We start from the raw sequence: 27,683 nt of genomic DNA, 5'->3' as shown, positions 1-27,683 counted from the left end.
GCCCGGGAGGGAAAAGCCGAATCACAGCCGAGTGGCCAGGAAAACTTTTTTCGGAAGCTGCCCCCCCCCCGGTGCCTGGCGGGTTTTGTTCCGCGGGGGGCACGGACGGGTCGAGGTTTGCTCCCGGCTCGGGGAGCCCGAATCCGCCGGGTGCCCCCCCCGGGGTGTCCCCCCCATCCCCGGGCTGAGCGCGGCTCGGGGGGGCGGTGGGCACACGCTGCCTCCCCCGGCTCGCTCCGGTCCCCTCCGCGCCGCCCCCGGCTGCCGCCGCGGGGGCCCCGCACGGAGCCGCCTCCTCCGGGACGGCACCGGGACGGCACCTGCCCGGCCGCTCCGCTCCGCGCTGGGCGGCGGGAGACTGAGCCGGCGGGTCCCCGCTCTCTCCGCGGCCGCGGCGGGGGGAGCCCCGGCGGGGCGGGGGGCGGCGGCGGCCCTTCCCCCGAGGGCACCGCCCTGCCTCCCGCGGGGGGCGGAGCGGCCGCCGCCGGGGCCGGTTGCTCCGGGGCCGGTGCGAGGTTGCGGGGCCGCCGCCGCCGCCCATGGAGCCCAACGGGACGGCGGCGGCGGGGGGGGACAACGCTTCGGCGGCGGCGGCGGCGGGCGGCGGCCCCGCCGGGGGCGGCCCCCTGCTCATCCCCTCGGCCTTCGGGACCGTGCTGTCGGTGATGTACGTGGCCGGGGTGGCGGGCAACGTGTACACGCTGGTGGTGATGTGCCACTCGGCGCGGTGCGCTGCCCCCATGTACAGCTCCATCGTCAGCCTGGCCCTGGCCGACCTGCTCTACCTCTCCACCATCCCCTTCATCGTCTGCACCTACCTGGCCCAGGACTGGTACTTCGGGGACCTGGGGTGCCGCATCCTGTTCAGCCTGGACCTGCTCACCATGCACGCCAGCATCTTCACCCTCACCCTCATGTGCACGGAGCGCTACCTGGCCATCACCCGGCCCCTGGACACTCTGAAGCGGTCGCAAGGCTACCGGAAGGTCACGGCGGGGGCCGTCTGGTCCGTCTCGCTGCTCCTTACGCTGCCCATGATGCTGATGGTCACCCTGACCGACGGGGTCAAGATCGAGGGCAAGGTGAAGCGGATATGTGCACCCACCTGGGGCACGGACGCCTACCGGACCTACCTGACGGTGCTCTTCAGCACCAGCATCATGGCCCCGGGAATCATCATTGGCTGCCTCTACACACGCCTGGCCCGGACCTACCTGGAGTCCCAGAGGAACCCCCCCCACAAGGAGAAGAGCAAGAGATCCCCCCGGCAGAAGGTCCTCATCATGATTTTCAGCATCGTGCTGGTCTTCTGGGCCTGCTTCCTGCCGTTCTGGATCTGGCAGCTGGTGCGACTCTACAGCAGCCCCCTGCAGCTCACCACCCAAACCCAAAAGTGCATTAACTACCTGGTGACCTGCCTGACCTACAGCAACAGCTGCATCAACCCCTTCCTCTACACCCTGCTCACCAAAAACTACCGGGAATACCTGCGCAACAGGCACCGCAACTTCTACAGGTTCACATCCTCCTTTCGAAAGAGGGGCTCCAACCTGCAGTGCTCCTGGGGACGGTCCACGTCCTCCAGCAACCAGTACGACTACAGCTCAGAGGCCCTGGGCATGGCCACGCTGAAGGACAAGTGAGGAAGAGGAGGCGCTCCAGAGACACCAGGACCACAAGAGCGTCTGGCCAAGGTAGGGCTTTGGGACCCCTTAGCCCTGCAGGGTCCTAAAAACTCATTTCTGGTGGTCACTCTAGTTAGGGACAAGAAGTTGTGTGAACCCAAGTACTCTGTGAGACGCGTTTGAAGTTCTGTCCGGCTTAGGGCTGTCGGTGGGCTCCTGCCAGGAGCCAGCAGCCAGCCAGGACAAATCCTTCGGGGTTTTGGGTGCAGAAGATGAGATGGATACTTTGTTCAGTTCTGCCGCACACTCTTTTCATGGTTTGCTGAGTTTTGCCCAGCTCCAGCTCTGCATCGTTTCTCCTGTGTGGTTTCTCAGTGCTATCCTCAGACTACAGCTGGGTTAGATCTGTAAAAATCTGAAATTGCCCTGGTACTGCTTAATTTAGCTGCAAACCTCGGGTTTGCCCTATATATTACCGTGATCTGTTCCTAGTGTGCGTAAAGAGACATTTAAGTCCCTTTTTCTATTTCCTGTTACATTACAGTGCACTACAGTTTCATCAAGCTTTAAGTCTCTATTTTAAAATTCATTGCAGCAGCACTTCAAACTCCAAGCATTCAAAAACCACAAGGTAAGCTGTCAGAAACCACAGGATTATCTAAAAAAAGCTTTTAGTTTTTTAAGGTTTCTACCTAAGGTAGTTTGAATGTGCCACTGATTTTTTTTTTTTAAGTTGGTCCCTTTCTCAACAGTCAACAGGGCTTGAAAAACTGAAAATTTACCTTGTAAAGAATGAAAAAAAAATGTTCTAGAACCCTATCACTCAAAGACCTGAGGCTCTAGGAAAAATGACTGAATCCTATATCATGAGACTCATCATAAAAGGTTCTAATTTATTTATGACATTTCATCAAAAGCATTTTGTCTCAATGTATTCTGCTCATTTTCTCCCCACTCGGTGTCTTGTAGTAAACCTTCACCACAGATACTAGAGATGCCTGTAAGCAACTAAACAATTGTAAAACCTCAGTTTCTAAAATAAATGATGATTACAAAGTGGACCATCATCAGGTTTCCCCTCTCATGGTCTCTTCACCTAGCTCAGGGGGGTGTATTTACCCGGGGAGAGGCTGCCGTTCCCAGCCTCTGCAGAGCTCTTGCATGTGGGGATGAAGTTGGGTTCAATATTCCTCTTTCCTGGTCTGGGACAGACTCTGGGGATAAGTTGCATTAACGATGCAATTTATTATTAACTTATAAGTTGCATAAACGGTTGCCAGCAGCTGGTGATGCCCAGGGACTTCTGACACAGCAGGCAGAAGGAACAGCCGTTTCACTTTTGTATGGCATACTCTGGCCCCATCTGTTTGAGAGGAGCCCCACTCCAGCCCTGCGCTGTTAGGGGTTCCTGTGTCCTTGAGGATCCTCTCGAGTCACACACCAAACTTTAGGGTATGTTTGTGTTAAAGCAGAGACATGGAGTGCCAACACTGTAGCCAAGGATTGGGAGCAGAAAACACAGCACAGCAACACCCTGGATTTTATGCACTCAACAGCAGAAAAATAAAACTCTTCAGGGCACATGTTGGATGAAGACCGGGGAAGCAGGTTCCTGTGCCGGGAGTGAGGCAGTCATCTGACAGATGCAGTTGTTGGGGTACTTTTCAGGGAGAGGGGAATAAGTAACCCGCCTTGCTTGCATTACTCTAAATGACGGGTCTGTCTTCAAAACACTGGTGATCCCTTTGTCGTGTACCAGTGTTGTGTAGGCTCCCAACTGAGCATTATAAATAGGCCTAACGCTGCCCATTATGAATAGGGGACCAACACACAGTTCATGTTGGGAATTGGCATGGACAGTGAACTTCAACAGGTTTTAGGAACAACTTTTCAGGAATTAAATTTTTTTAAAATTATTAATTCTGAAGTCATTGTTTTACTTTTCCTTTGCTTCCCATTTCCAAGGCTGGAAGTCACTCCCATATAAAAATAGCAAAGATAACTCAAAAGGTGGTGAGGGAAGGCTGGAGTTCATGTGTCATCTGCGAGGTGTGCTGTGCCATCCTGCTCTCGGGGAGCATAACGGTGCAGCCAGACAGGCACCCTGGCAGAGCAAGCAGGGCTGCATCCCTTCCAGGTGTTGCACATGCCATTTGCCTGCCTCTGAGAAAAAAAAAAAAAAAAAAAAAAGTATTTCTTTATGGCTATAGAAAGAAAAACTCACCCTGGTTTGGATCCTGATTTTGACACAGTGCGGGTGTGTCTTGATTTCCAAACAGAAGGTCCTTGGAAGGCCAGTTACACCCCACAGTGTTACAAGGCTGCTATAGGGTGGATGATTACCACATCTGAAATAGTTGCAAGGCATAGGGTGTATCTATCAACAGGTATGTAAGGGGAAGCAGGTGATGAAAGACCTGTGTAAGTATCAAAAAGAGTATTAGGGAATACACTTTCTGCATTAAAAAAAAAAAACAAACAAACCAACAAACATTAAAACATCTAAAGCCAGTCTAAAAACATAGTGATTAATAAGAAGGGGAAGCTGAGAAGGAGTTGTGCTTAGAAAAAAGGGGATGAAAATGGAGAGCAGATGAGATCTACACTCATTACCTAATGTGGGAATAAGAAAACAGAAGCGTTTGATTTGGAGTACGCTTCCTGAGACACCCCATCAGTCCCCAGAAGGGATTCTGCTGTTCTGCTCGATGTCACGAATGGTGGGGGAGATGTGCTTTCTGTGCTGCATTGTCAGAGCATTAAACATCAAAGGGTTGATGGAGGAGCATCCAGATGAAGTGTGAAATATTGGACATTTGTCACTCCTCAGGTTTTTCAACCAGCCTGTGGTTCATCCAGTCCCATCCCAGCACTGCTTCTCTCTCCCATCAGGCTCTGGTAAGCCCATACGAGGTTACCCTGACGAGAGAACCAGTCTGTTTGATGACACCCACAAAGCATATTACTGGGGCAGAGCCTGTTTAACACACCAGAAGATGCTGCTGTGCGTGGTGAATGACGGCTCTTCAGCAGCGCAGGAAGCTGACATGGTGCAGACCTGTGCAAACACGTCTCCTTGGGAGCCTCTCGTCCTCCCAGGGATCAGAGCTCAATTTAAAAGATGAATTACATAAACATCCCTCTTATTGTCCCATTGGACCAGGTAAACTGCCAAAAGTCAGAAGGTTTGACCTACTTCATAAATATCCTGCAAGAGCAGATGTCTTAACTGAGTTCCTCGCGTCTATAATTGGGCAAGCCTCGACTCTTCTGGGTGTGCTCATGTTTTGGAAATGAGGAGACAGCCTTCATGTATCTCCCTTCAACAACAAAAGCAAATGAATCCGGTAGTTAGCTTTGGAAGGGGATTGCTCAGCCTGTCTATAGCACAAGTCCTGTCTGGGGTTGACACAACCTTTAAGTTACCCATACGGGGTAGCTTTGCCTGCAGCTGACCCAGAATATGTTGGGAAGGGTGTTGGTTTCGGTTTGGTGGGATCTCAGTATTCATAAGCACATCTCTCTGCAGTCCATGCAGGACATGCAAAACTGCTGTAAAGCAGCTCTGGCTATTTTCTGTGAGAGGGCGAGGTATTACCTGTCCCCAGTGCTAAAAAGAATGAAGCAGAACTCCCAAAATCATGTGATTAAAACCACACCTTTTCTCCACAACCACAGAGGCTGCAAAAGTGTATGAAAATTGAGATAAACCAGAATCCAGATGATGGGACTTTGCAAACTCTACGTATCCTGCCACTTACGGTAAATCTGAAGCATCTCAGGCCAGGACTGAAGTAACAATAGGAAAGTGAGTCGGGCTGTAACTGAGCAAAATGCGATTTCCTTGAAAACAATTTTACTTTGGCTATTCTCCTACATTCCAAGAAGGCAAGCTATGCGTACCCTGGGATCGTTTATCATACCCAAATCATTGTAATCCTGTGGTTTTTAGTGGGGTTTTTTATTATAAATAAAATTTTGCTGCAGGATTAGTGACACAGCTAATTCTTTAGCAAAACGGGAAATGGTAATTTTAGGGAAGGCAACAGTATTTTTGTTATTGGGGCAGAGGTCGTCACTGCAAAATTTCATACATGCTTTACAGGAAAGAAAATAGTTTAATCACTAGAGAATCTTTTCCAACACCCTTTAGGGCTTACGTTTTTATGACCAAAAAAAAAAAACCCAGCAAAACCAACAAACCAACCCAGACTGAAAGAAATGCAGTTTTATCCAGCGTGCTCTTTCCTTCCTTTAATCTAAGGTAGTAGCTACTGCAGCAATGGCAATTTTTCCTCTTTTCGCTTGAAAGGAGAAAGTGCTGGGTATTTGTGGGACAAGTGAGAATGGTTGCTTCCCCCAGACACAGGAGAATCCATTTGAACATTACTAAATTTTTGAAGACTTCACCTTGAATCACACATTTTTTAAATCATCTTTCTTCTCACTCTTTGAAACCAAATTTGCAATAAGTGCTCAAAAGCCCCATGTTCCAATTGAATCAGGAGTGTGAGCAAATCATTAACATTTTAACTCCTATTTTAGCAGTAATTCTTGGTGCTTAGTGAATGATTGAATACCAGGGAAGCCAGTGAAATAGAGGTGGTTTTATGAGCACTTTGTACCTCACGAAGTATTATTACCCAGTTGCATTTAACCGAGGAGCACAGGCAGGATAACCAAGTACATAGGCTGTTCCCCTGTCAGCATGATGAGAGGAGAAAGTGCATAAATGTCACATCCAGTGCCAGCCCCCAGGCCATGGGATCGGATAACACAGCACCTGAGAAATCCCGAAGGCAGCCCCTGAGAGTCAGATGCCTTCGCCGGGAAGTTTGGCCGCTTCAGGGATGCTCGGCTCCTACCGTCGTATTTCTGAGTCCCTCTGGTGGCAGCAGCATCTTCCATCCTGAGGTCTCGGGAAGAAATACTGGGTTTTATTTTAGACTTTAAAACATAGTGGTTGCAGAGAGTTAGAGCACAACCTGCCTGTATAATAGCATTTAATTTCTTTAAAGTACAATGTTACTACAACATCTGAAGGGGAAAGGCCTGTTGTGAAGAGACAGCCTACTTCCAAGTGCTAACTTTCCCCTCCCACATTTCTTTCTATGCGCATCCCAGACTAACTTTATTCCTGTCATTTTGCACAGCATCCTCGCCGCCAGCACCCACGGAAGCACCCAGAGCCGGTGACTAACAACAGTTTAGCCCAGCTGTTGTTTTTTTTTTTTTGCTTTATAATATTGGTTGTTGCTATTAGTTTCAAGGTTTTTTTTAAAATAGAAGAGCCGTGGAGTTAATTGCTGTGGCTTATAAGAAATATATTGCTTTGTCTTCAAAATAGTAGCTGCAGCTTCACAGGATATAAGTACCCTTGAAAGTTATTGTTATTATACAAGCTTTTTTGTCCTTGTTTGGGAATGTATGTAAAACATAGCAGAGAAAGGATGCGTCAGTTGGTAGCAAAGTATCGGGGGGGTTGGATGGCCCAGGTTGACTTTTGTGAAAGCAGAGAGAGGAGCTTACTGCCAGCTCGCTCAGCCAAACCTCTGGGATGCAACAAGCTTCTGTCAGATACCCAACATTGAAAGAAGTTACTGAAATATATTAAAACCCTAAATAGGACATACATTAAAAGTTTTTTTAAAGTGTAAATATTCCTGCTCAGGAATCCCGCTTTCTGCCCACACCCAGGTTCTAGTGTGGAGAATGTCACCTTTGGAGGAGACTTAACTTCATCTCAGCAGGTTTCAAATGGTCAGAACTGAGCTTTGTGATCTGTGGTCCCAACTAGAGCCATCTTGTCCCCAAAGAAAAAGTTGCCAGTGGGATATACCACAGCAAAATTGGTGCAATATTTTCCTTTTTTCCTCATGCAAGAAAGGGACAATTAAAAGAGGAAAGGGAGAAATTAATCCTGAAGGATTCTTCTGCATTTCTTCTGGTTCTCTCCATTTATAATTTAAATTTTAATTTCAATGAAACATTTTTGTAAACGCTAGGAAAGCTTCTCCAGTGAGAAACAAGTTGAAGAGTTAAGAAGCATTTGCTGAATATATTAGAGAAGACTTAACTTCAGTATTGCAGAAGATCCCACCCAAACCTCTCCATCAAGATATCTGGAGGGAAAGTAGTAAATAAGTTTGTGCAAAATCAAACCATCCATCAATTTTAGCCGTGCTTGGCAGAGGATACAGTTATAAAACCAAAGCAGTGCTAATACTGGAGGAGTCAAATCTGCTAAATTTGTTTCAGCTCGTTTAGGCCAGTGTCTCTCTGAGATGTCATTAGCCCTTCCTTGTGCCTTCCCTTTAGGATCTTGAATTCAGCTCCTGAATTCTTAACTAAAACCAAACATGATTTCATCCAAACAAAGCAAGGGAGATTCCTGAAGCTAAATGCTGTGTATCCATAAACACAGCCTTTTGGAGACAGTTACCACTTCATATATGTGCTCCTGCAAGCCTCACCAGAGACGTCTGTCAAATTCACAACACTTCTATGCCTTTTTTTTTTTTTTTTTTTTTTAATATCAGCCTGACATCTGAGCACCACTAGCCTGACTCTTGCAAGAATGGAGAAGGTAAATTAAGTGTAATGTAGTGCTAAAAAGGGAGAGACAGTGGCACTCTTGAAGACACACGGAGAGAGAGGACACCTAAACCTTCAGGGACATGCAGGTCCTGCCAGAGAAGCTGTGCACAGCAGTAGGCAGTACCAGCTCCTGTGCTGAGCTCCTGCAATATCCTCACTTCGGGGAGCCTGGGCTGACAGCCAGCTCCCAGCATTACACTACTCAAAATCCCAGTGTCCCCACGGATTTAAATTGAGTTTCTGCTTTTTCTTTGTAACAGTTTTTTTTTTTTCTTTCATTTAACACTGTAGAAGGGAATATCTTACAGGAATGGCATTAGTATAAAATCAGCTGGAACCCTAGTTACCTCTAACCAGAACATTTTGAAAGAAGCTTTTTGCCCCTGGGCAGTGTTCAGATGAGGGAGCGGTATCAGGACAACATGGGAAGTCTGCAGCACCCACCTGCATCATGCCTCATGGTAGCAGCACTTATCTGATCCCACTCAAGTGTATATATTTATCTTCCTTTACATCATCTGCTGGTGGGGATGCACAGGCTATTCATCCTGAAAGCACTAGTGCTGTTGATAAGTAACCTGGGCAGGCTTAGAGCAAAATAGCTAATAAAATCCAGAAGAGATTTACAAGGGGTTTGGTGTTGAAGATGCCTATCGGGGCAGCACTCACCATACGGAGCTGAAGAGAGAGATTATCTGAAATGGGGGGAGGTCAGAAGCCCTGGCTTCTTGTAGAAAATCACCACTGACTTGCACTGTGACCTCAGGGAAGACACTTATTCTTGTGCCACTGTTCATTAACTGCCTAGAAAACAGTGACGCTATTTCCATCATCTGCACAAGTGTTTTAAGACATCACTGATGTGCGTGAAATGTTTTGAGATCCTTGGATGAGAAGGGAAAAGCTCTCCTTGTAGTGATTCGTTAGGGTTCAGGTTAGCTATTAATGGTTGAACGGGGAAATGTTTGTGTACAGAACTTCATCATTTTTGATTAACAGCGGCGGGTCTGTGGAGATGATCATTTACCCCACAGCAATGGCAGCTGTGCTCGGCTGGCTTCGCTGGGAGCACGGCTGAAAGGAGTCTCCTGATCAAGACATCATCATTTCAGTGCATCAGTGCCCTCTCTAAAGCCCCTCCTCAGGTGAGAAATGATAGCAGGAGATAGGGTAGGGAAGCAAAATCTATCTTTCTTTACCTCCTGGGAGCCTCTGCTTCCCCACTTTATAGATGGGAAGCGTTAGGGTCAGTGGAGATAAAGGCAACACATCGCTCCCCGGCAGAGCCTGTGCCCCAGCCTGCTCTAATGGCAGGATCTTGGTGCAGAGGAGCCTGAACAGACAGAATTATCCCAACGCTCATCACCCATTTATAAACACAGCAGAGCTTCCCTGTCATTTTGTTGTTGGCATCTTTTTAGAATGATTAAATCTGTCGAGGAACCTCCGCCTGCCTGAGACACAGCACGAGTAATTCCCAGCAACAGAAGCAGAGGAAATAGCAACCCAGTAACTTTGCTCGGCTGTTTTCATTTGTTTGTTTGTTTTAATAAAAGGCGAGTTTATAATGGCAAACATTTTGATCTTTACAGCAGCTTCTCTTAGGCAGGATGAGAAAGTGAAGCTCCACAGCCTATGGTGCCCAGTGTTAGAGAAGCTCCTTGCAGATCTGGTTTAAATGGGGGGGCCCACAGTGGAGGGATGAGGACAGAGCTGAAGCATCGCTTAAAAAGTCTTTTGCATCCATCTATATGAGCATTTTCTCCACCAGGCATTGTGTGCCCTGGGTATTCAGAGGATTATTCAGAAAAATACCTGTAAGAAGTCTTGGGTTTAGTCTAATAAAAGACAAGAAAAACCTTTATATCTATAACTTCATGGCCTCTGGAAACTGTGTGTCGTCCCCCCCCCCGAGTCTAGTCCTCATGTTCATAGCCCCAGAGGGGCCCTGTGGAAGCAGGACAAGAGGGGCCTCCCGTGGGGGGAGAAGGGCTTCGACAACTACACTACCTGCACAATACAAATATGAAATAGTTAATGTGTCACACTGAATTACTCATTAATCTGAATGAGAGCACAGAGAAATTGCTTTAGGCTGAAAGGAGGCTTAAGAACGCCATCCTGCATCAGCTTCATGCTACCTCTAATAATAAGCCTTTACACCTGGTGTGGAAATATTACAGGGAAGAGGTGGGCACCCCGAGGGGCTCCAGGGGAGGGCACGTGCCCAGGACCTGGCAGCTTCACGGTTTCTTGAACTCTCGCCTCCTGTCAGGATCGCGGTGCAGAACCAGCATTTGATCTGACAGCCACGTGCCCCATTCAACATGCAGCCAAGTCCCAGCTTGACTTCCTTACAAGTGCCCTCTCTCCTTGCCGTGCCTGCTGTGCTCACAGGGAAACCCGGTGCGGGAGCCTGCGAACGCCGCTCCCAGCACCCGGTGCCGGGTGAGGAGACACCGAGGCAGCGTGGGGCGACAGGAGCGGGACGTCTCTGCTGCTCTGATAGTGTCAGGGCACAGGAAGGAACAGAGAGGCTTGCTGGCACGAGCGCAGTAGCCTAGATCTCAAAAAAAGCATCAAAGCAGCATCTTCATAGGCATTTTTGTCTTCTGTCACCTTCTTCAGTAAATGTTTATCTCCAAGACTCAGGCATGCGTTTCAGACTCAGTCTGTGGAGGGTCTATGTATAATTACAGACTTCATCCCGGGACCTGCCTGACGACAGTGCATTCCCATCGTGCTCCATAGATGGAACCTCCTGCCCACACTGAAGAGAGCTTTTATGGAAAGATCATGGATCAAACGCGACTGTTTAGCTTCTTTGTGCAGTAGAAATATGCTCTTGGTTTTAGCATGTTGCTGCCTTTGGTGTTCTCATTTTAACCTTCCTTTCTTCTTTTTTTTTTTTTTTTTTTTTTTTTTTTCTCCCCTCCTGTCTCTGTGTGTTCTGTCCTTTCTTTTGTGTTACGTTTCCTTCTCGGCAGCAAGTTGCAGCCTCTCCCAAGGACTCTGCTTCCACCCTCGCTTTGCTCCATAGCTGAACACACCACTGTCAGACTGTAACATCCCAGTGAGAGTTTTGAGGCTCGGGAAATTTCATACCTCTTGAATTTCAAATCTGTTTTTCCAGGTTGGCCCCAGAGAAAGCAGAAGGCTTTATTGATTTCCAGAACCTAATCACAGAGCAGGCGTGTTTCTGCAAGCATGATTGCTATAAGCAAATCCTTCAGCTACATCAGAGAAGTCACATCTGCATAACTAGAAGTATAATTTGACAAGCGTTTCCCTTACTGTCGCTCCAGCCTAAACCTCCTCTGTCCCCTCATTTGGGCTGGTACATCTGTTTTTGCAGCTTTGCGGTTTTAAAGGATTAAGCCGTTTGAGTTCGTGGGCTTGTCTTTGCTTTTGGTGTTGTTGTGGTGTTTTTTTTTCCAGTCAAGCCAACAATAATTACTCTTGTCTCCATCTGATTCACCATCCACCCCCAGGCAGCTAAAGCAATACAACTGATGGGCCGTGAAAAGAAGTGCTTGTGAACCAGTGTTAAAAACGGGACAAAAGCTTTAATGCGCTTGAGGTTGTTCTTGTTTAAGCATCACTCAGACCAGTAAATGGCCGAATTCACCATCCAACTTTTTTTCCCTGCTGCAACTACAGATATCTGTAGGACCTGTGTTCTCAGATGATTTGGGCTTTACCTCTGTTTTCTCCTTTCTGGTTTATGAGTTAGGCCATGGCTTCCCTCTCTAGAGATGCACATTAGCCCCCAGGGAGGCTTTGTAAAGCCTTCTGAGGCAGAATAACCATCGGGAAGCTTTGTATCTTTGCCAGAGCACCCATGAAAACATAGCACTGCAGCTTCAATCCACACTAATAATTTTTATGATGAACCTTCAGTCTGGAAGGGACCACACACTTACGGACTCAGCATAAGGGAGCACGTTTCCTTACGGTGCCTCAACCTGTGGGTTTTTTTCCTGTTCAGTTTTCAATTATTTGACTCATGCTTCACAGCCTTCATTTCCCGGCACATTAACAGCTGGTGGTTTCAGAGGCTGCAGTTGGGGAGGGCAGTGCCTGGAATGGATAGTAATTACTTGCTGAGCTCATTATAATTGTTCAGTTATTGAATAATTTGGAAAGGCAATCAGGGGGAATATTTGGTTAATTAAGAGCTCCTTTAATCACTGCTAAATTTAGCCTTCCAAAACAGTGCTCACCTTCCCCGGATTTGCAAACCTTTGCTTACCCACACTGCCAGGGGGGAAGCAGGAACGCTTTCTCTTTAGTCTTTGACTTCAGTCATCAAGATGACACTTGCTCTTCACCTTGTGGGGTCATGGGTTTGGTCCTTATTCCCCACCAGCTCCGACCCCCCCACATGTGTCGTCATGGGCATTAAGATGTCTCTGAAGCTGCCATCAGTCTCCAATGAGATGTTTAATTAGAAACAACTGACCTCTAAGCACTCAGGCACTTTTGGGACCAAATTTTCATCCGTTGAAAAAAAATGACATTACAGACAGAATAGCAAATTATGAGCATTTAATAGAGCCCAGTAAGTGCGAGCATGAGAAAAGCTTTCAAGCCCTTGTCATTTTTCTGTCGCTGCTGATCTAACACAGTTGCTGAGCACATTTCTTGTGTTTGTGATAATTTAAGGCTTAGAAAGCAAATTTATCACCCAGAGGATGCTTTCTGTAGCCTAGACTAACTTCCAGGGACTTGGGTCTGCAAGGCAGTGCTCAAGACAAAAAAACATTTACAGCTTATAGTCATGTCTTTACCGTTGCACCAAGAATGTCAAGTATTTGTATGTGAAACTGAAGGGATTTTGAGGACTTCTGGGGAGTTTTGAGGGATGGACTTAAATGGGAGGTATCATTTGACTCAAGATGAGTACAACTTAAACAATGAGTTAATAGATTTCAAATTTAAGTGCTTTTATCCTTTGGCCTAGATTAATTTAACACATTATATTCTTCATGCACCGTATCAGTCAGGTGTAAATATGCCCATGGGATTTTGGCTGTCAGCTGGCCCATGATGGTGAACAGGGCACCCTCCTCCCAGCATGGAAGTCAACCACAGATGCTGACTCGCAGAAACAAACTCTACAACTCGGAGAGAGTTATAAAGCAGGCATGTTTATTCCGGCCGGGGTGCAGGGGGATTTCTCCAGAAAGCTTGCACCCCGTCTCTGGCAAGTAGGCAGATATTTATTACAACAAAACATACATATTCATTAGGAAGGGCTGGGTTATGACAATTAGTTCGGGGAATAGGTGTGATTCTTAGAATTATTCAAGGGGAGAAGTACGTGATCTTCACAGTGTCCGCTCTTTCCAGGGCATGCGCTGTTAAGCAAAGTCCAGATGTCTCCTTCCTAAATCGGCAAGATCATCCTCCCTAGAGAGCATCTCTGAGTCCTTTTGTTCAAGTTTAAGTTTGCCTAAGTGCCCATTGAGGGCTTTGCTTCTGCTATGGGTGAGTTGTCCTTTTAATTCATACCCCCGGGCTACCTGCTACTTTCTTATCAGAGCCAATCCCCAAGCTGTCTGGTAAACTACACTGAATCCACAAAACAAGTCTGGACAAGCAGGATTCTTAGACAACGTTCTGAAATCTTCATATGTTGCTATAAGTAAATAATTTGCAAGAAAAGTGGTTATTTCTCTGTATCAATGTTCAGAAAGGAGGGAAAAAAAAGCAGCAAAACCTGAAATCTTTGCCGACCACAGGCAAATTTATCCCCTTCGCACTTCCAAAGTGAAAAGTGTTTAGAGCCTCCAACAGCTAGCGGCTTCACCAATCCTGTCTGTAGCACGCACAGAATGAAGAGGGGGAAGAGTCCGTACTGAATCTCATCCTTCACAGTATGCTTCAGAACAAAGTACAGTTATTTTTTCTGTTAGGCAGAAAACATTCGAATAAGCCAGATCTTGTATGTCTGGAGACATACCAGTCTTTTACAAAGGCATCCATGAACATCTTATATTTTCCTTTTGGTTTAAATGCTGGAAAAAAAGAAAATAATTTTTAAACAGTTTTTTCAGAGCAAACTCGGTAAGGTAAATTTTGCAAAACCAGAAGAGCCATCAAAGCAGGTTGATTTTAAAACCTGACAACCTTGACAGCCTCCTTGCAGCTCAGAGCCACGTCATTTCTGCAGTTACCCATGGTTACAAAATTGTTGAATGAAATGGAATTCAAACCTGTTGATGGTTGTAACTCTCAAACAGGCAGAACAAATGATCTGGAATTATAACTAGTCCAGTACTCCATGGAGTCCTTAATATTTTGCCAAACTGCTCCAAATTAATGGAACTCATCCATTCTGAGATATTTTTTTTTTTGACACAAGAGGGCCAGGCATAAGGCAGCTCTTCAAGAAATCCTGTGATTTCAGATAGATGAGTGTTATGGGATATTCTCTCCCTGCTCCCAAGGAAAAAGAATTGAGTTAACATATGCACTAGAGTTAGTGTTTTCAATTATCAATTTCTTCTAAATCAGTAAGGCTGAGACATCTACTTTAGCAAAACAATTAAATAGTACATCAAACAGCCTTAAACCAGGCAAGTGATTTTGCTTCATTCCTCCTCTTAGTTCCATCAGCACTACATATATTATGGCCTGGAGGGTTAATGTTTGTGTATTTGGGTCCACTTTCACTCCCAGGGCAGTGATTTTTAGGAAGACCACATTGCGGCTGAGCTCAGGGCTGGCTGCACAACCACGCCAGTGCTCAGCCCAGGGACACTGCCCGGCTTCAGTCACACTGCCACCATCACCCGTCCGATCCTCCTACCTATATTGCTAGGGAAGTGGTATTTAATCAAAATGATTCCTTAACTAGAGTTTTTCTAACTATTCTTCCAGAAATTGTCCTGCTTCAAATAAGGTTTTATGCAAAACATTTCTGCAAATTAGCTTATCAAGTTCCAGAGGAGCTTTAAAATCTTTAAAAATCTGTTTTAATAATTCAGTCTTGCCTTTGCGCTGTCTGGCCCATCCCGTGGGTACCTCCCAGGTTGCTGTGGATGTATGCTACCGAGGCAGCCACATGCTTATTCTGTTCCCCTAAGTTTTCTGCTGAATTTTGGAGGTATTGTGCTGGGAAGAGGAGGACAGCGATGCTGTCAGGATCTTTTCTTCCTGCTAAGTGTCCCCATCAAAGCATCCTTCTGTAGCACTCTAGGGCAACATGAATTTTTTGCCACTCCTGTCAGCCTCCTTTTCTTACTGGTACCCAACCAGCTACAAAAAGTCATCCACTAGAGTCCTATCAGTAAAGGTTGGCTGGAGAAGTGCTGCAGACCAATCTCAACTCTCAATACTATGTGAAATGTCTAAAAAGCCATTTCAGTATCTTCTTGCAAAGGGATCCCGCACTCTGCTAAGTCCCTGGGCCATGTTAGTTTTACTTTTCCCCATCACACGTACCCATCGAGTGTCATTTGGGATGTTAGACCTTGCTGCACAGTGCTCACCACTACCTGGATTTAGCATTTGCTCTTTCTCAGCACTGCAGTCTCAGAGGGTCTCACCCTTCCTACCACCCTGAGTCCCACAAAAGAGCCCAAATATCATCTCCCATTCCCCCATAGACCCTTTTCTGCTGCCACCACCTCCTTAGAGCCTCCAGCTGTGGCAGATGTGTCCTCCCCATGCCAACTGCCATTTTTTGGGCTTGCCAGCCAGAGCACACACCGTCCAGCCCCCGCCACCCCCCGAACCTCCCCCTGGGGTGACCTCCACTGCCCACCTTGCGAGGGCCCGAGGGACACAAGGCTGCTTCTTGGCTTCCTATGTGGGAGTGTGTGCAGGCAGAATTCTTGTAAGCATCAGTTTTACTGTCTCTTCCCAACATAAATTGGACAAATTAATAGTCCTGGCCCCGAGGATAAACACCAATCTCCAGTGTTTAGAGTAACCGTCTCCTGACAGCAGAAACACGGAGCTGAGCTGGCACCCTCGCTGCTGGGGAGCCACCTCGGGGTGCGGAGGTGGCTGCAGGCTGGTGGCACCACCCCAGCAGAAACCTTCCCTGGCTATCAGACGTGAACAGGAGCAGTCTGTAAGGAGGGTTAAATCTAGAAAACGCCTGTACCATTACCTCAGGTACCATAACAACAGTCTTAAACTTATTTTGCAGAAATACAGAAAACTAACAATCTTCACCTGAGTCACTTGTAAAAATTCCTGCAGAGGGCTGGTTTAAGCCTGTCCCCAAACACAGAGGTTGGCTTTTAGCTACAATACCCCAATGTTGCAGAATGCTCAGTTTTATGGAGTTTTCGTATTTCAGATTAGTTTCAGCTTTTTAGCTGTTTAGGAATGGTAAAACCTCATGTGGTTAGAAAGAATTCTTAGCTATTATCTCAAAAAATAACTTACTTTCATATTTATGGTCAGGCCAGTACTTTTGAAGACTGAGATTAGATAAACTCATCAAGTCAAACGTACTTTCCACACCTGCATTCTTCCCAACAAAATAATATTTCTCAATTTCAAGGCAGCTAATTTAGAGACAGATTTTCCTTGTCACACTGATACAAACCTGAACCACTGGTATGCTCCATGAATAAAGCTGGCTCAGATGTACACGTGCTGACCTTACCTTCCAGGGCCTTGAACACAACTGGAAAACACCTGTCTCCTAAGTGATACAGTCTGGTGCAGCTGAACTACTCAGAGCGCATTCAGCAAGCATGCCATCACTATTCGAGAACTAAAATCTTACTTAAGAGATTTTGTAGTATCCTAGTCCTATTCCCACCTTTTTTTTTTCTCCATACTACAAACAAGTCCTCACCAGCACTTAGGCAGTAGCTATGGATGTCTAGCGCAAGTACTGACTGCAGCCTCAGGAGGCAGGTTAATAACCAAGGTGAGCCTTCTCCCCTGCTGCACGTCCATCCCCTGCATGTCTGTCCACAACTATAAGGAAAAAAAAAAAAGGTTCAGTAACCCTGTTCAGCTGATGGGCAGGGGAGAAGCAGACAATGACATTTACTTGTAATTGATCCACTTACTCATTCTCTCCATTCATTAAAAAGAAGGCTTTAAGGCTCAAAGCTTTGTTTTTTTCAGTTCTGTCAAATGGTCTAATAAGGGGATGTTATTGTTCCTTATGACCCTTGACATGTTTGTAGCTTTAATACATAAGCCCTTCTCAGTCTACACACAATCACAGTACTGTTACACCTCCCAGTCCAGGGGAGTCAGGTGAACAGCACAGCTGCTGTCAAACACCTTCACTTCTGCCTTGCTCAGGATCCTGCAAATCACAAAGCTGGCCTGACCAGAAGACAGAATAATTAATTTAGACCTGAACATCTCAGAAGTATGTCCCTGTTCAATCCACCTATGGAAAGGCTTTTGATTACTGCCCTTCCGTGCATGCTTTATGGCTGAAGTATTTCATTTACGGAGAATGATTAGGAAGAGGGCAAGTTTTAATGGCCTGCTCCGAAGCCTAGATAAAAATCTTAGCTACAGAGTCCAAAGGTGTTTAACTTGTATTGAAAGTGATAATTTTTGCAGCATGCTGGAATTCACTGACTCACAAGCCATCTGGAGGTGCTAAAAGCATTTAGAAAACAAAGTCAAGAGGTCTCGAGTTCCATTTATTGAGGTGAAAATACCAAGGCTCAAAAGTAGCAGGAAGTCAGCTGTGAAGATGGAAGACTTCAAGGCTCCTGGCACTAAGAAATGTGACATGAGTGAGTGCTTTCATCACCTCCCGAGTTGCATGCTTTCAGCACTCTTCAAGGTAACAGCCTTCCTAAGAAATCCACATCCATTTATTTGGTGCTTGTGCTGGGGCAGAGAAATTAGGTTCTTCCTGCCCTCATGTGGTCTGAGTGGACAAAGACCTCCAACAAAATATTTGTATAACTAGAAAAGGAAAACGAGCAGGGAAAGGACTAGATTTCCAGGTACTGTGCAAGCATGAAGAAGCAGAGTAGAACCTCAGTGGCGAGTATGGAGGAACAGTTGCATATACCCTACACCTCAACTGAAGGATTATGAGCAAAACTTTGGCCTTTCTTATGGTTCCAAAACCCCAAAATTTTTCAAACCTTTCCTCTTTTTTTTTTTTTTTAATTCCGAGGGAAAAATTTCTGTATACTGCTGCATATTTGTGAATTCAGTCTTAGTTTCTTCTTGGACTGTTTCTTATTTACAGGTCTAAATTCTACCAGTGCCAGAAAAGGTACCATACATAGATGTCATACATGGAGGACACCATCATCTAAAAAAGGTTCAGTTGATACACAAGATACATGCAGAAGAAAACTTATTTCATCATTTTAAAAATAGATAGATGCAGCATGACAACTTATTTTAGCATACTCAACATTCACTATTAAGTCAAACACAATACAGACAGGATAAATAACTTAAGTAAATAGTATTGAGGAAGAGGTCTTGAATCACCTGGTAAAACATGGCCTTCTTTTTACAGGGTTATTCAGTGAATCACATTTAAAGCCCTAATATGCAGAGTGGGCTCCCAGAACATGTCTCTTCTTCAGTACACATAAATCAGAAATAAAATCATTTGCCTGCTAGAGGGAATGGAAGAAACCACCATCCAGAGCCAACACAAGCAATGACTCCATTAGGACCTGCCATTGTTTACTCCCCCAGGATTTAATGGTCTGGCTGGCAAGTTAATGTGCTGAGGAGGTCACCTCCAAGGTGTGAATCCACTCAGAGACCTTACAGTGGCAGTGAAAAGCAATCACGAAAGGAAACATCAAGATTTTTTTTCTGTGGAGTCAGCAAAGTGTCCAGGCATCTACATAAACAGCTTAATATAAAATTGTATAAGCTGAGGAAAAAGAAAGAGACATTCTGTTTTCAATTTTCTTCAATTCTCAAGGCGGCTATCCAGAAAAATCATGCCTCAGTAACCTAGTTGGCTTTTTTTTTTTTTTTGTTCACAAAAGAATAGGAAAGAATAGGAAGAGTAGCCATTTCTCGAATTAGGTTTTTGAACATTGGAGGCCTATTAACAAGAAGTTTCCAGAAACTAGTAAGACGAACACTCCATGAATCTCTGCTTCTCTCTATAAATAAAATATTTCCTTCAAAAAGAAGCACTATGGTTTCAGGCACATGCTCCTTCTGTACACCACCGAGTCTTCAGGTTGAAGTCTCAGGTGAAGGTCTCAGTGAAATTCATTATCAACAAGATATCTGACCTGTCAGCTTATGGATTCAACCAGTCCAGGCTCCTTGGGCAGCCTCAGGATTATCCAGCAGCAAACCTACATATTTTGAAGGTTTTGCTCTGTTTAGATGCATCTAAATGTTACAAAAATAAAGGAGACGGTCATTCCAGAGTGCTTTATTGATTCCACAGTAAGAATTATCCAAGCAAGGCATTTTTTCTTGTGATCTCACAGCTTGATCTGCATGCATAGCATCTCGTCAGTCAATGAGTCCACAAAGGAGCAGCCCTACCAGCAGTTCCTCACTGCAAAACAGTCACTGACAAAGAACAAAAAATAATTAAAAAAATTAGTTTCTCTTGTATCTGTTTCAAAATTCAGTACTTACTGTCCACAAGTTATTATGAAAGACAGGAATGTTCAACAGCAGTCAACACTGATCCTACCTTGTCGTTATTTTGGCTGTATAGGAAAACAGGCAAGATGGAAATAAATATCTCTGAAATAAAGGTTGTTGTTTCAAGTATGGACAATGCCTGTAATGGAAGAAAATAAGAGAGTATTTGGAAAAAATGAATGCTGAAGAATGAAAAATTCTCAAAAATTGAGCAATACCTGACAGTTCCACTACTGTTAGAAATTCTTAAAGATTAATACACTGCATGGGCTAAAAGGGTTATAGGGGAAAATCTAGTTCATTTTCAGTTCCAGTGAGCCAGTCTATGAATAAATCATGGACTGAGCTTATATTCCCTAATCAGTATATGCTACAGGTAAAAGCTTAAGTATGCTGGGACAGAACTGAGAGATAAGTGATTTGAGGGGAGATAACGGACAGAATCAAGGAAAGATGGGCATTTTGGAAATAAGACTGAAAAAGTGCCTATACTGATACTTTAGGGATAACTGGATTGTTATTAAAAGAGAGTTGCTTGGCAGGTTTCAGCAAACATGACATAAAATTAGCTGTCAGCTTCCTAAGAAGGTTTACAAAACCAGACATAAGGCAGAGTATGCTATAGTTCTGCATGGTGTTTTACAAGGAGCAGTAGACACTCACCACTTCATGACGGGTCTCTTACCTGGGTTTCCCGAGAAGACTGCCTTTCTGAACGAGGCCAAGATGATCGATGCATGCCAGAGCCATCAGTGGTTCAGAAAGGAAATAATTCTTCTGCTGTTCCTGGAATGTTTGGTGGGATTTCCGCACAAACGACTCAAAAAGGAGACAGGAGTTGGGGTTTTTTAAGATTTGCTTGGGGGAGGGAAGAGGAGGAGGGTGGTTGGTTGTATTTTTTTTTTCCTCAAAGAGCCCTGACCTTCAGCAACATTTCCTGGTTTTATTCCTAGAATTTAGACAAGACAGAAATATTGTACAAAGCTACACATGAGCATGTCAGAGAGATCCAATTCACATGTAAACGCTGCATAATGGTATCTGGGTATAGAAGGAATGTGAGGAACTCTGTAATACAAACAAAGCCACCTTTATTTACTGGAGAAAATAAAGCTATAAAGGAGAAATTCAAATGTATTAAGAAGTGCAACTGAAGAAACAAAACTAGATTTTCTTGACAGCACAGTCATTATCAATGCCAGTCCAGCTACACTTTTATTTTAATGTGCATATCATTATGTGCTACAGCCTCAGCAAGTACGCTGTTGAGATGCTGGCTTTATAAATAAGTCATAGATTTCTGCTATAAATTCAAATTAAAATGTTTTCGTAAATAGAGTATCCCTGGTAAACATTTCTGGACTTGAAATTCATTAAGACTGAGCTTAGAATATTGCAGGTGGACAATACATTTTCAGGAAAATCTCAACATAAATATACCTTTCCAAACCTTCAGCTGATTAATGGGGAATTAAAAACCACAATGATTCCACAACTGCTCACACAATGAAAATTTTATACTTGAGAAATGCCAAGAAGTCCACTCAGGGTTCCTCGAATCATGTAATAGAGGCTAAAAAAAATGAAATGCATGCTACATGACTGAAAGCTAAGTTTATTCTAAAAACCTAATCTGATCATATACCTGTTAATTTTACAAAAGTTCCTGATATTCCCCAAAATCTTTGAGTGGAAAAACAGTTTTAAAAGTAGTGAAGTTTCACAGAAGTCCTCATGAAGCTGCACTCAATCTCTTAGTAGGGATTCAAATTCTGGCTTGCTCTCCTGCTGCGTTTTGCAGTTCACTCTGGGACTTTACTCACAAGCAGTCTTTGCCTTTCCTTACAAATATTTTTCTTTCAAAATACAAATAAACATTTCTAAATACTTGTAACAAGTATGCTTTCAGGTACAAGGCTGTGAATTTAATGTCAGAACTTAGCCCCAATTCACACTCAACCTTTCTTTACTTTGAGCCACGAGGGCCCTTTACAAAGGTTCTCACACAACTGGGAAACACCAAGCCAAATTCTGCCATCACCACGTGTTCAATTAAGAGCACTTGTCAGCAGCAGTTTGGCATCAGATTTATGCTAGTTTAACAGAACAAATCCTGTCCTCAGTGTAACCAGATTTCTAAGAAACAGAGCACTGCATTTCCCAGTAGCGACAGGCAAGCCGAACCTGAAAGAGGACAGACAGTAACTAAAGCATTTCAGATTCAGAATCTGTCAAGAACTGGGAAGAGATGCCCTTAATAAAAAGTTATTCAGGGTATTTAAGTGGGCTAAAATAAATTAAGCCAAGTTTATTCCTAACGATCAGTGAATTCTGCAAATCCCACTCTGCCCCAGGAACATCATCAGCCTTTCTGCAAATACTGTTTTCCTGCTGGAGGCTATGTTCAGAATCTTTTAGATTGCACTGTACTTCCTAATTTGCTATTTAATTTTTTCATAGATCTAGATACTGCTTTTAGTAGTCCAGATACTGAAGCTTCAAATAGAAAAATCTTGGTTTGTACTGTAACACACAGCACACTGAATTATTATACTTTCAAAAGATTAATTCTCTTACCACGTACAACACACATGTTTTTCCACAAATTATATTTGACGGGTTTGGTCATCATATTGAACACACTACTAAAGCTTAAGAAGTCCAAAAGACAAATATTAACTTGATTTTATTTCTGGATGACAGTCAGTTCATAGCATGAGAGATGCACCGTGTTTGGGAGATATTACAATACATCAAAAGATTAAAATCCAAGAGAAGATTAGCTGAGACTTCCCCCATGGTCTAACAGGATCTTGTTGAGCAGTATTTTATAAAGAGCAGCTCTAAAAGTGCCAATGTAATTTACTGCAACTCAAAGCCTGCATGACAGAAGTAACCAACTAACACTTTTAAAAGTGGCAAAGCAATTTATATGACTGTATTGCAAGAGCAGTGATAGGGCTTACAGTGAAGTTAAGAATTTTAGAACATAGGACCTCAACCTGGAGAATCCCAACCCAAAACCACACAGGTCCATTCATATTTAGATTCCACTGCTATCAGGTATTTTTGTGGAAAAGGTCCTACATTTAAATAGCAAGGTAACATCAGGAATCAAGTTTTAAGCCAATAAAGCAATTGCTGGTGATCCTGGTCTGCGGTCACACAGTCTTACAACTTGGCTGTAATGCAAGTTTCTTGGAATTAACAGACTTTGAGACAAGTATTTAGAACTAGAACCCAACTGACTTTATTTAGCATCCAGCCATTTTAACAATTCTTCCTTGTTAGCATGGTCAAGGAAGCCTATTTCAGATTTGAGAACAAAGAAATGAAATTACAAAAGACTAATCTTGCTGGTGTGCCAAATGAGAACACTCACAAGAAACAAGTCCAAGTGTCCTGTCATTGTTCTTCTTTATATTGATCACCAGTGTAATCCCCCACAATACTTATTATTTCCATAAAAGGGTGGATTAAAAAATGAAAACCATATGCATGAAATAAAAAAAAAAATTTAAAAAAAATCAAAGCACAGTCCCTGATTTTTAAAGTGTTTTACAGAAATTATATAGACTGTTAATAAAACAAATCCAACGTTTGCTTCAGAATTTGACTGAGGGGAAAAAAAATAATAAATCAGGTTTTCCTACCATTTACTTATCAATGTAAACCTGCAAAAATCTTCTGATTGTAATAAGAAAGCAAAGTAGTTGGCAAGATTACACATTTCTTTGTTACTCTATCCGTATTGCAATGCAATCATCCCCTCTTCTCTTAAGTCTTTGCAATTTATTATTCAAGGAACTCCATGAACTAATGGTCCTAGTTAACAGAAAAAAGTCTTCATGCTACACTAAAAAAAGAGAAGTCCAAAAAGAGTTACTGAGAGACTTTCTGAAGCAGATAAAACATTGTTTTGGGCAAGATAAAGCACAGTATTTCACAACACAAGATTTCTAGTTGTGTCAACAATAACAAAACCTCAAGCTTCCTTCAAATTGATTTAAATATTACATTTAGGCCCAATAAATAGATGTTTTCAGAGTGTGTTATAATTGAACTCCAGCTTGAGACTACATCAATTTAAAGTGTAGGTGGACACCAGTTTCCTTCAGACCCCACATGCCACAGTCCACTGGTCAATGTGGTTTTGTTAGCCAGCCTTCTGAGCAGCAAGCCAGGATTTACAGGACCAAGTCTAAAGAAGCCAGAACTGGCATATAGAAAACCAGAACAAAACTAGCTTTTTTCTCATCTATGCCCCTCCCAAATCCTACTGCCCTACCTGGGAATTAGATAATGATGAACACTCAGATGAATCCAGAGGACTGTCGGATTATCTCTGCCCAGATTTTGTTTTTAATATTTACTTAATGTACAGGGTTACATGGTCAAGCCATCTCCATACAGAGTTCTTAATAACCGTAACACCAGGCATCCAACCAGGAGACTGATCGTTTTCATTAAAGACCCAAAGAAAACAAGGTGAGTTGGGAATGCTGCATTCTGATCAAAGGGATCTAATGCAGTGACATTCCCTAGCATAAAGCATTTGTCATCCAAAAGCAACAGGCTTTCTGGCCAATAGCAGAATCGTATTTCTGACTTTGTATTAACTATTCCCTGTTTGTAGCAGAAAATATCTGCAGTATTTCAGTAAAAAAAAGTTCAAGTAAGTCCCAGTAGTTAAACCACAGGTGTATTGCCCATGCTAAGGGGAATACATTCCTCTCAGCATAAGATACATTCAAAGGAGTAACACTCATCTTGTTCTGTGAACTTAGGTCAAACTTCCTACATTGCATTACTAACTGAATTAAACAGGTAACAGCAGCATGGTGATTTGTATCAAGACATGGTCCAAAAGACTGTTTTTATCTTTTAAACTGAAGAATTTAAAAAAATAATAAATTAAAAAAAAATATTTTAAAAAGAGCCCACTATGGAACTCTTCTTTGTGGCCTATGCCTTTAGGACAAAGGCAAAGCATTTCCAGAATACACCAAATTAAAAACTGTTTTTAAGGCACCATTTGCAACATTTATGGAAAAGGACATGTAAAAACAACGTGTATTACAATATATTAATACAGCTGGGAAATTCTATTTGAATGTGAGGTTTCAAGAGATGTTATCTCCCTTTCCTCTCCTCTTGCAGGGCTTCTCTCATTCCATTTGACGTCATGTTCCATCCCCAGAGGAATTACATCAAGACTGGATCCCCAATGCCATGGTCTGGGTTGCAAGTGAAGGAGATGGTGATGGCATAGCGAGTGCCCCAGTGAACCTTTTCCACTCGATGAAGGTTCTCCGATCCAGAGGTGAAAAAGGAAACCCGGCCTGTCAAGATAAAGTATTTCATCAGTGACATGGAGTTTGCTATCAGCTCTCTACACAGTTTTTCTGTTGTCTCAGTCCAACTGTTCCCTAGCTACCCGAGAGCCCATAGGTCATCACAAAGAGAAACTGTTATGAGCTTATGCTGCACTCTGACAGCTTTATGTACTGTTTAAAACATACGTTAATCCTTTGTGCTACGAAGCTGGAGACTTAATTCCACCATATCTCATAGTTTATAAAAGGCAGGAGGAAGCCAAGAACATCTGAAGCCAGTTCTTAGTTGCCTCACTTAAACAAAAGCAACTCTAGTGACTGTTAGCAAAGTATATTGATTTCCTCCCTGCTCCCCTTCTAGTCTGGGCTCTAATTTTAGACCAAAAGAAGGAGGAAGTACTACAAAGGTGGCAAAAAGTCTTCAGTGGAAAAATGCTCAGCAGGTTTACAAGCAGCTGTGGTAGCTTATCAGCATTGTACCAAGTATTTGCTATAGCTTTTTGTGCAGTCTGATCACTCACTGTTCAGCCAGGTTAGATAGTTATGTATCAGTCATATACAAATTAATTTTCCTTAGAAAGAGCCACTCCATCAGTGCATTGGCTTGGAAATTGTTTTATAGATGCAAATGCTTACTCCTGTGCTTCGTCCTGTCCAAGCTTTGACCACCACCCTGTCCTGGGGTTCTCCAGGCCTTAAGTGGCATCAAGGTGAAATGTGATTACTTTGATAATGACAGCAGAGGAATATTAGCATCCCACTTGATGAAACAGCAGAATAAAGCCCTCTGCACTTTCACATTATTCAACTGTTCTGAGAATGTAAAAGTTTGATGTTTAGCAAGAAACTCAGAACTGACGCAACTCGGTTCTCCTGAGAAAGCTAGTAATACTCACGCACAGCTGTTTTATCCCAATAGCATGTGTTTTTCGTACTCAGGCTTTTTCCACTGTTCAAATTAGATTAAAGTTTGGTTAAAAGCTTATCATAGGGGAACTCACACTGACAATCTGATTCTGCCTGGGACTCATGCACAATCAGGTGAAATGAAACACTTAAGATGCCTACTTAAAATCTGCACAACAAAGTAAACTTTTCCAACCATTACGCAATCTCCACTGCAGAAATGGGCACCAGACACACAGCTGGTTTTCTCTTCTAGAAGTGATCCAAAAGATCCAGAAGTTACTTTGCTTGCATGCTCCTAAGCAGCACATGTGGAAGGGGAGATTTGAACAAAACTAGACTGGCCTTACAGAACTTGGTTTATCCACTTATCTCTGAAGTCTATTTGAGTAGCCTCTGTGTCCCTTGCCCATTCAGATGCTGTTCACATTTAATCTTTCATAGTTCACAGTCTTTCATACTTGCCAAGCAGAAGACATATCATGTGCTGCTGTGGCTGCACGTCACTAATTGGTAAAGCTATATATATATATAAGGAATAGATTTGTTCGTATGCACAGCTCATTTACACCTCGGTGTCCTGCTTTTTTGGATTAAAGGCTAAATGAAGGCAATGTACTCCTATCCTATGAGTGTTGCAATGAATAATGCTACCCTTAAGGACTTCATACAAAGTCCCTGTGTCGTAAGGTTTGGGGTTTTTTTCCTTTTACATCTTATTTCAACATCATTCAAGTACTTTACTGTCAGTCTCACCTACTCACCCAAAGCTTTGCCTTAAACTGATTTTCAAGCTATTTTGTTTGATTTCTTATTAGAAGTAGTAGTAATTCAGAGTTAGACAAGTTTCAGTGTATTGTTTAAGCCAGTTAAACTGGATTTTTTGGCTATACAGAATGTCTTTTAATTTCTTTCTTTAATAAAGATGTCTTCATATATATGGTATCTTATAGCTCCTTGTGCATCTGGTCCCATAACTGTCAACTGAGGTCTCTGAGTCACTGAACAAAGCTTTCAAAGATACTTCTTCCTCACCTGGGATGAATTTCCTTTGAATTTACTTCCTTTGCAGAATTTTGAAGCAAAAGCACACTCTCTCTCCATGACACACTACTTTTAATAGTATAAATGTTCAAAAAGAGAGTAAAGGACATTAATTCCCATCCCATCTGACTAAATCTTCAGGGAATATATAGCAATATCATTATTCACAGACCCTGGGGAAGACAAAAGTTAAAATAAAGCTGTACCATTACCAGATAGGATGACTTCTACAACTTTCAAGAACACCAAGACTGGACCCTTCATAATCTTGCTTGGATTATGAAGTACACAGTACATGGAAACCACTTCAGAAATAAATTCACTCTGAGAAAGCAAGTGGGTCAGGTTCCTTAAAGCATAGACCTACTCCTAAGTCATAACCTGTTCTTGTTCTAGCTATTTTGGGATCAATTTTGAGGTAAGATTTTAAACCCCCAAATTCCAAATTATCAATCACTGGTAGAATCACATGCATTATGGGTCTGTTTTTAGCTTTGAGATTGCATTCAGTGTTTGAAGTGCACTTTAAGCGTTACACACTGCCACAACTAATGTAGCTGTGGTAGGATTTCTCTCATTGTGAGTGGTG

The 27,683-nt window shown here is 43.4% G+C and overlaps 2 protein-coding genes across 2 annotated transcripts in view; one reads left to right on the top strand and one right to left on the bottom strand.

Moving 5' to 3' along the window:
* Positions 1-536: 536 nt before the first annotated feature.
* Positions 537-26,978, top strand: LOC141968009 (urotensin-2 receptor-like). The gene is made up of 2 exons (XM_074922340.1): positions 537-1,694; positions 24,969-26,978. Exon 1 carries the CDS (start codon positions 540-542, stop codon positions 1,641-1,643), a length of 1,104 nt encoding a protein of 367 aa, XP_074778441.1. The 5' UTR covers positions 537-539; the 3' UTR covers positions 1,644-1,694; positions 24,969-26,978.
* The window catches only part of OGFOD3 (2-oxoglutarate and iron dependent oxygenase domain containing 3), a 48,940-nt gene continuing 43,554 nt past the window's right edge, over positions 22,298-27,683 (bottom strand). The window contains exon 9 of the mRNA XM_074922341.1: positions 22,298-25,150. Within this exon, the coding sequence (XP_074778442.1) occupies positions 25,014-25,150 (137 nt within the window). The 3' untranslated portion in view covers positions 22,298-25,013. The remainder of the gene's footprint in view (positions 25,151-27,683) is intronic.

The sequence above is a fragment of the Athene noctua genome, chromosome 18 (genome assembly GCF_965140245.1).
Source record: "Athene noctua chromosome 18, bAthNoc1.hap1.1, whole genome shotgun sequence".
Classification (NCBI taxonomy): domain Eukaryota; kingdom Metazoa; phylum Chordata; class Aves; order Strigiformes; family Strigidae; genus Athene; species Athene noctua.
Note: the sequence above shows the minus strand (reverse complement) of the source record. Positions and strands in the feature narration are given on the sequence as shown.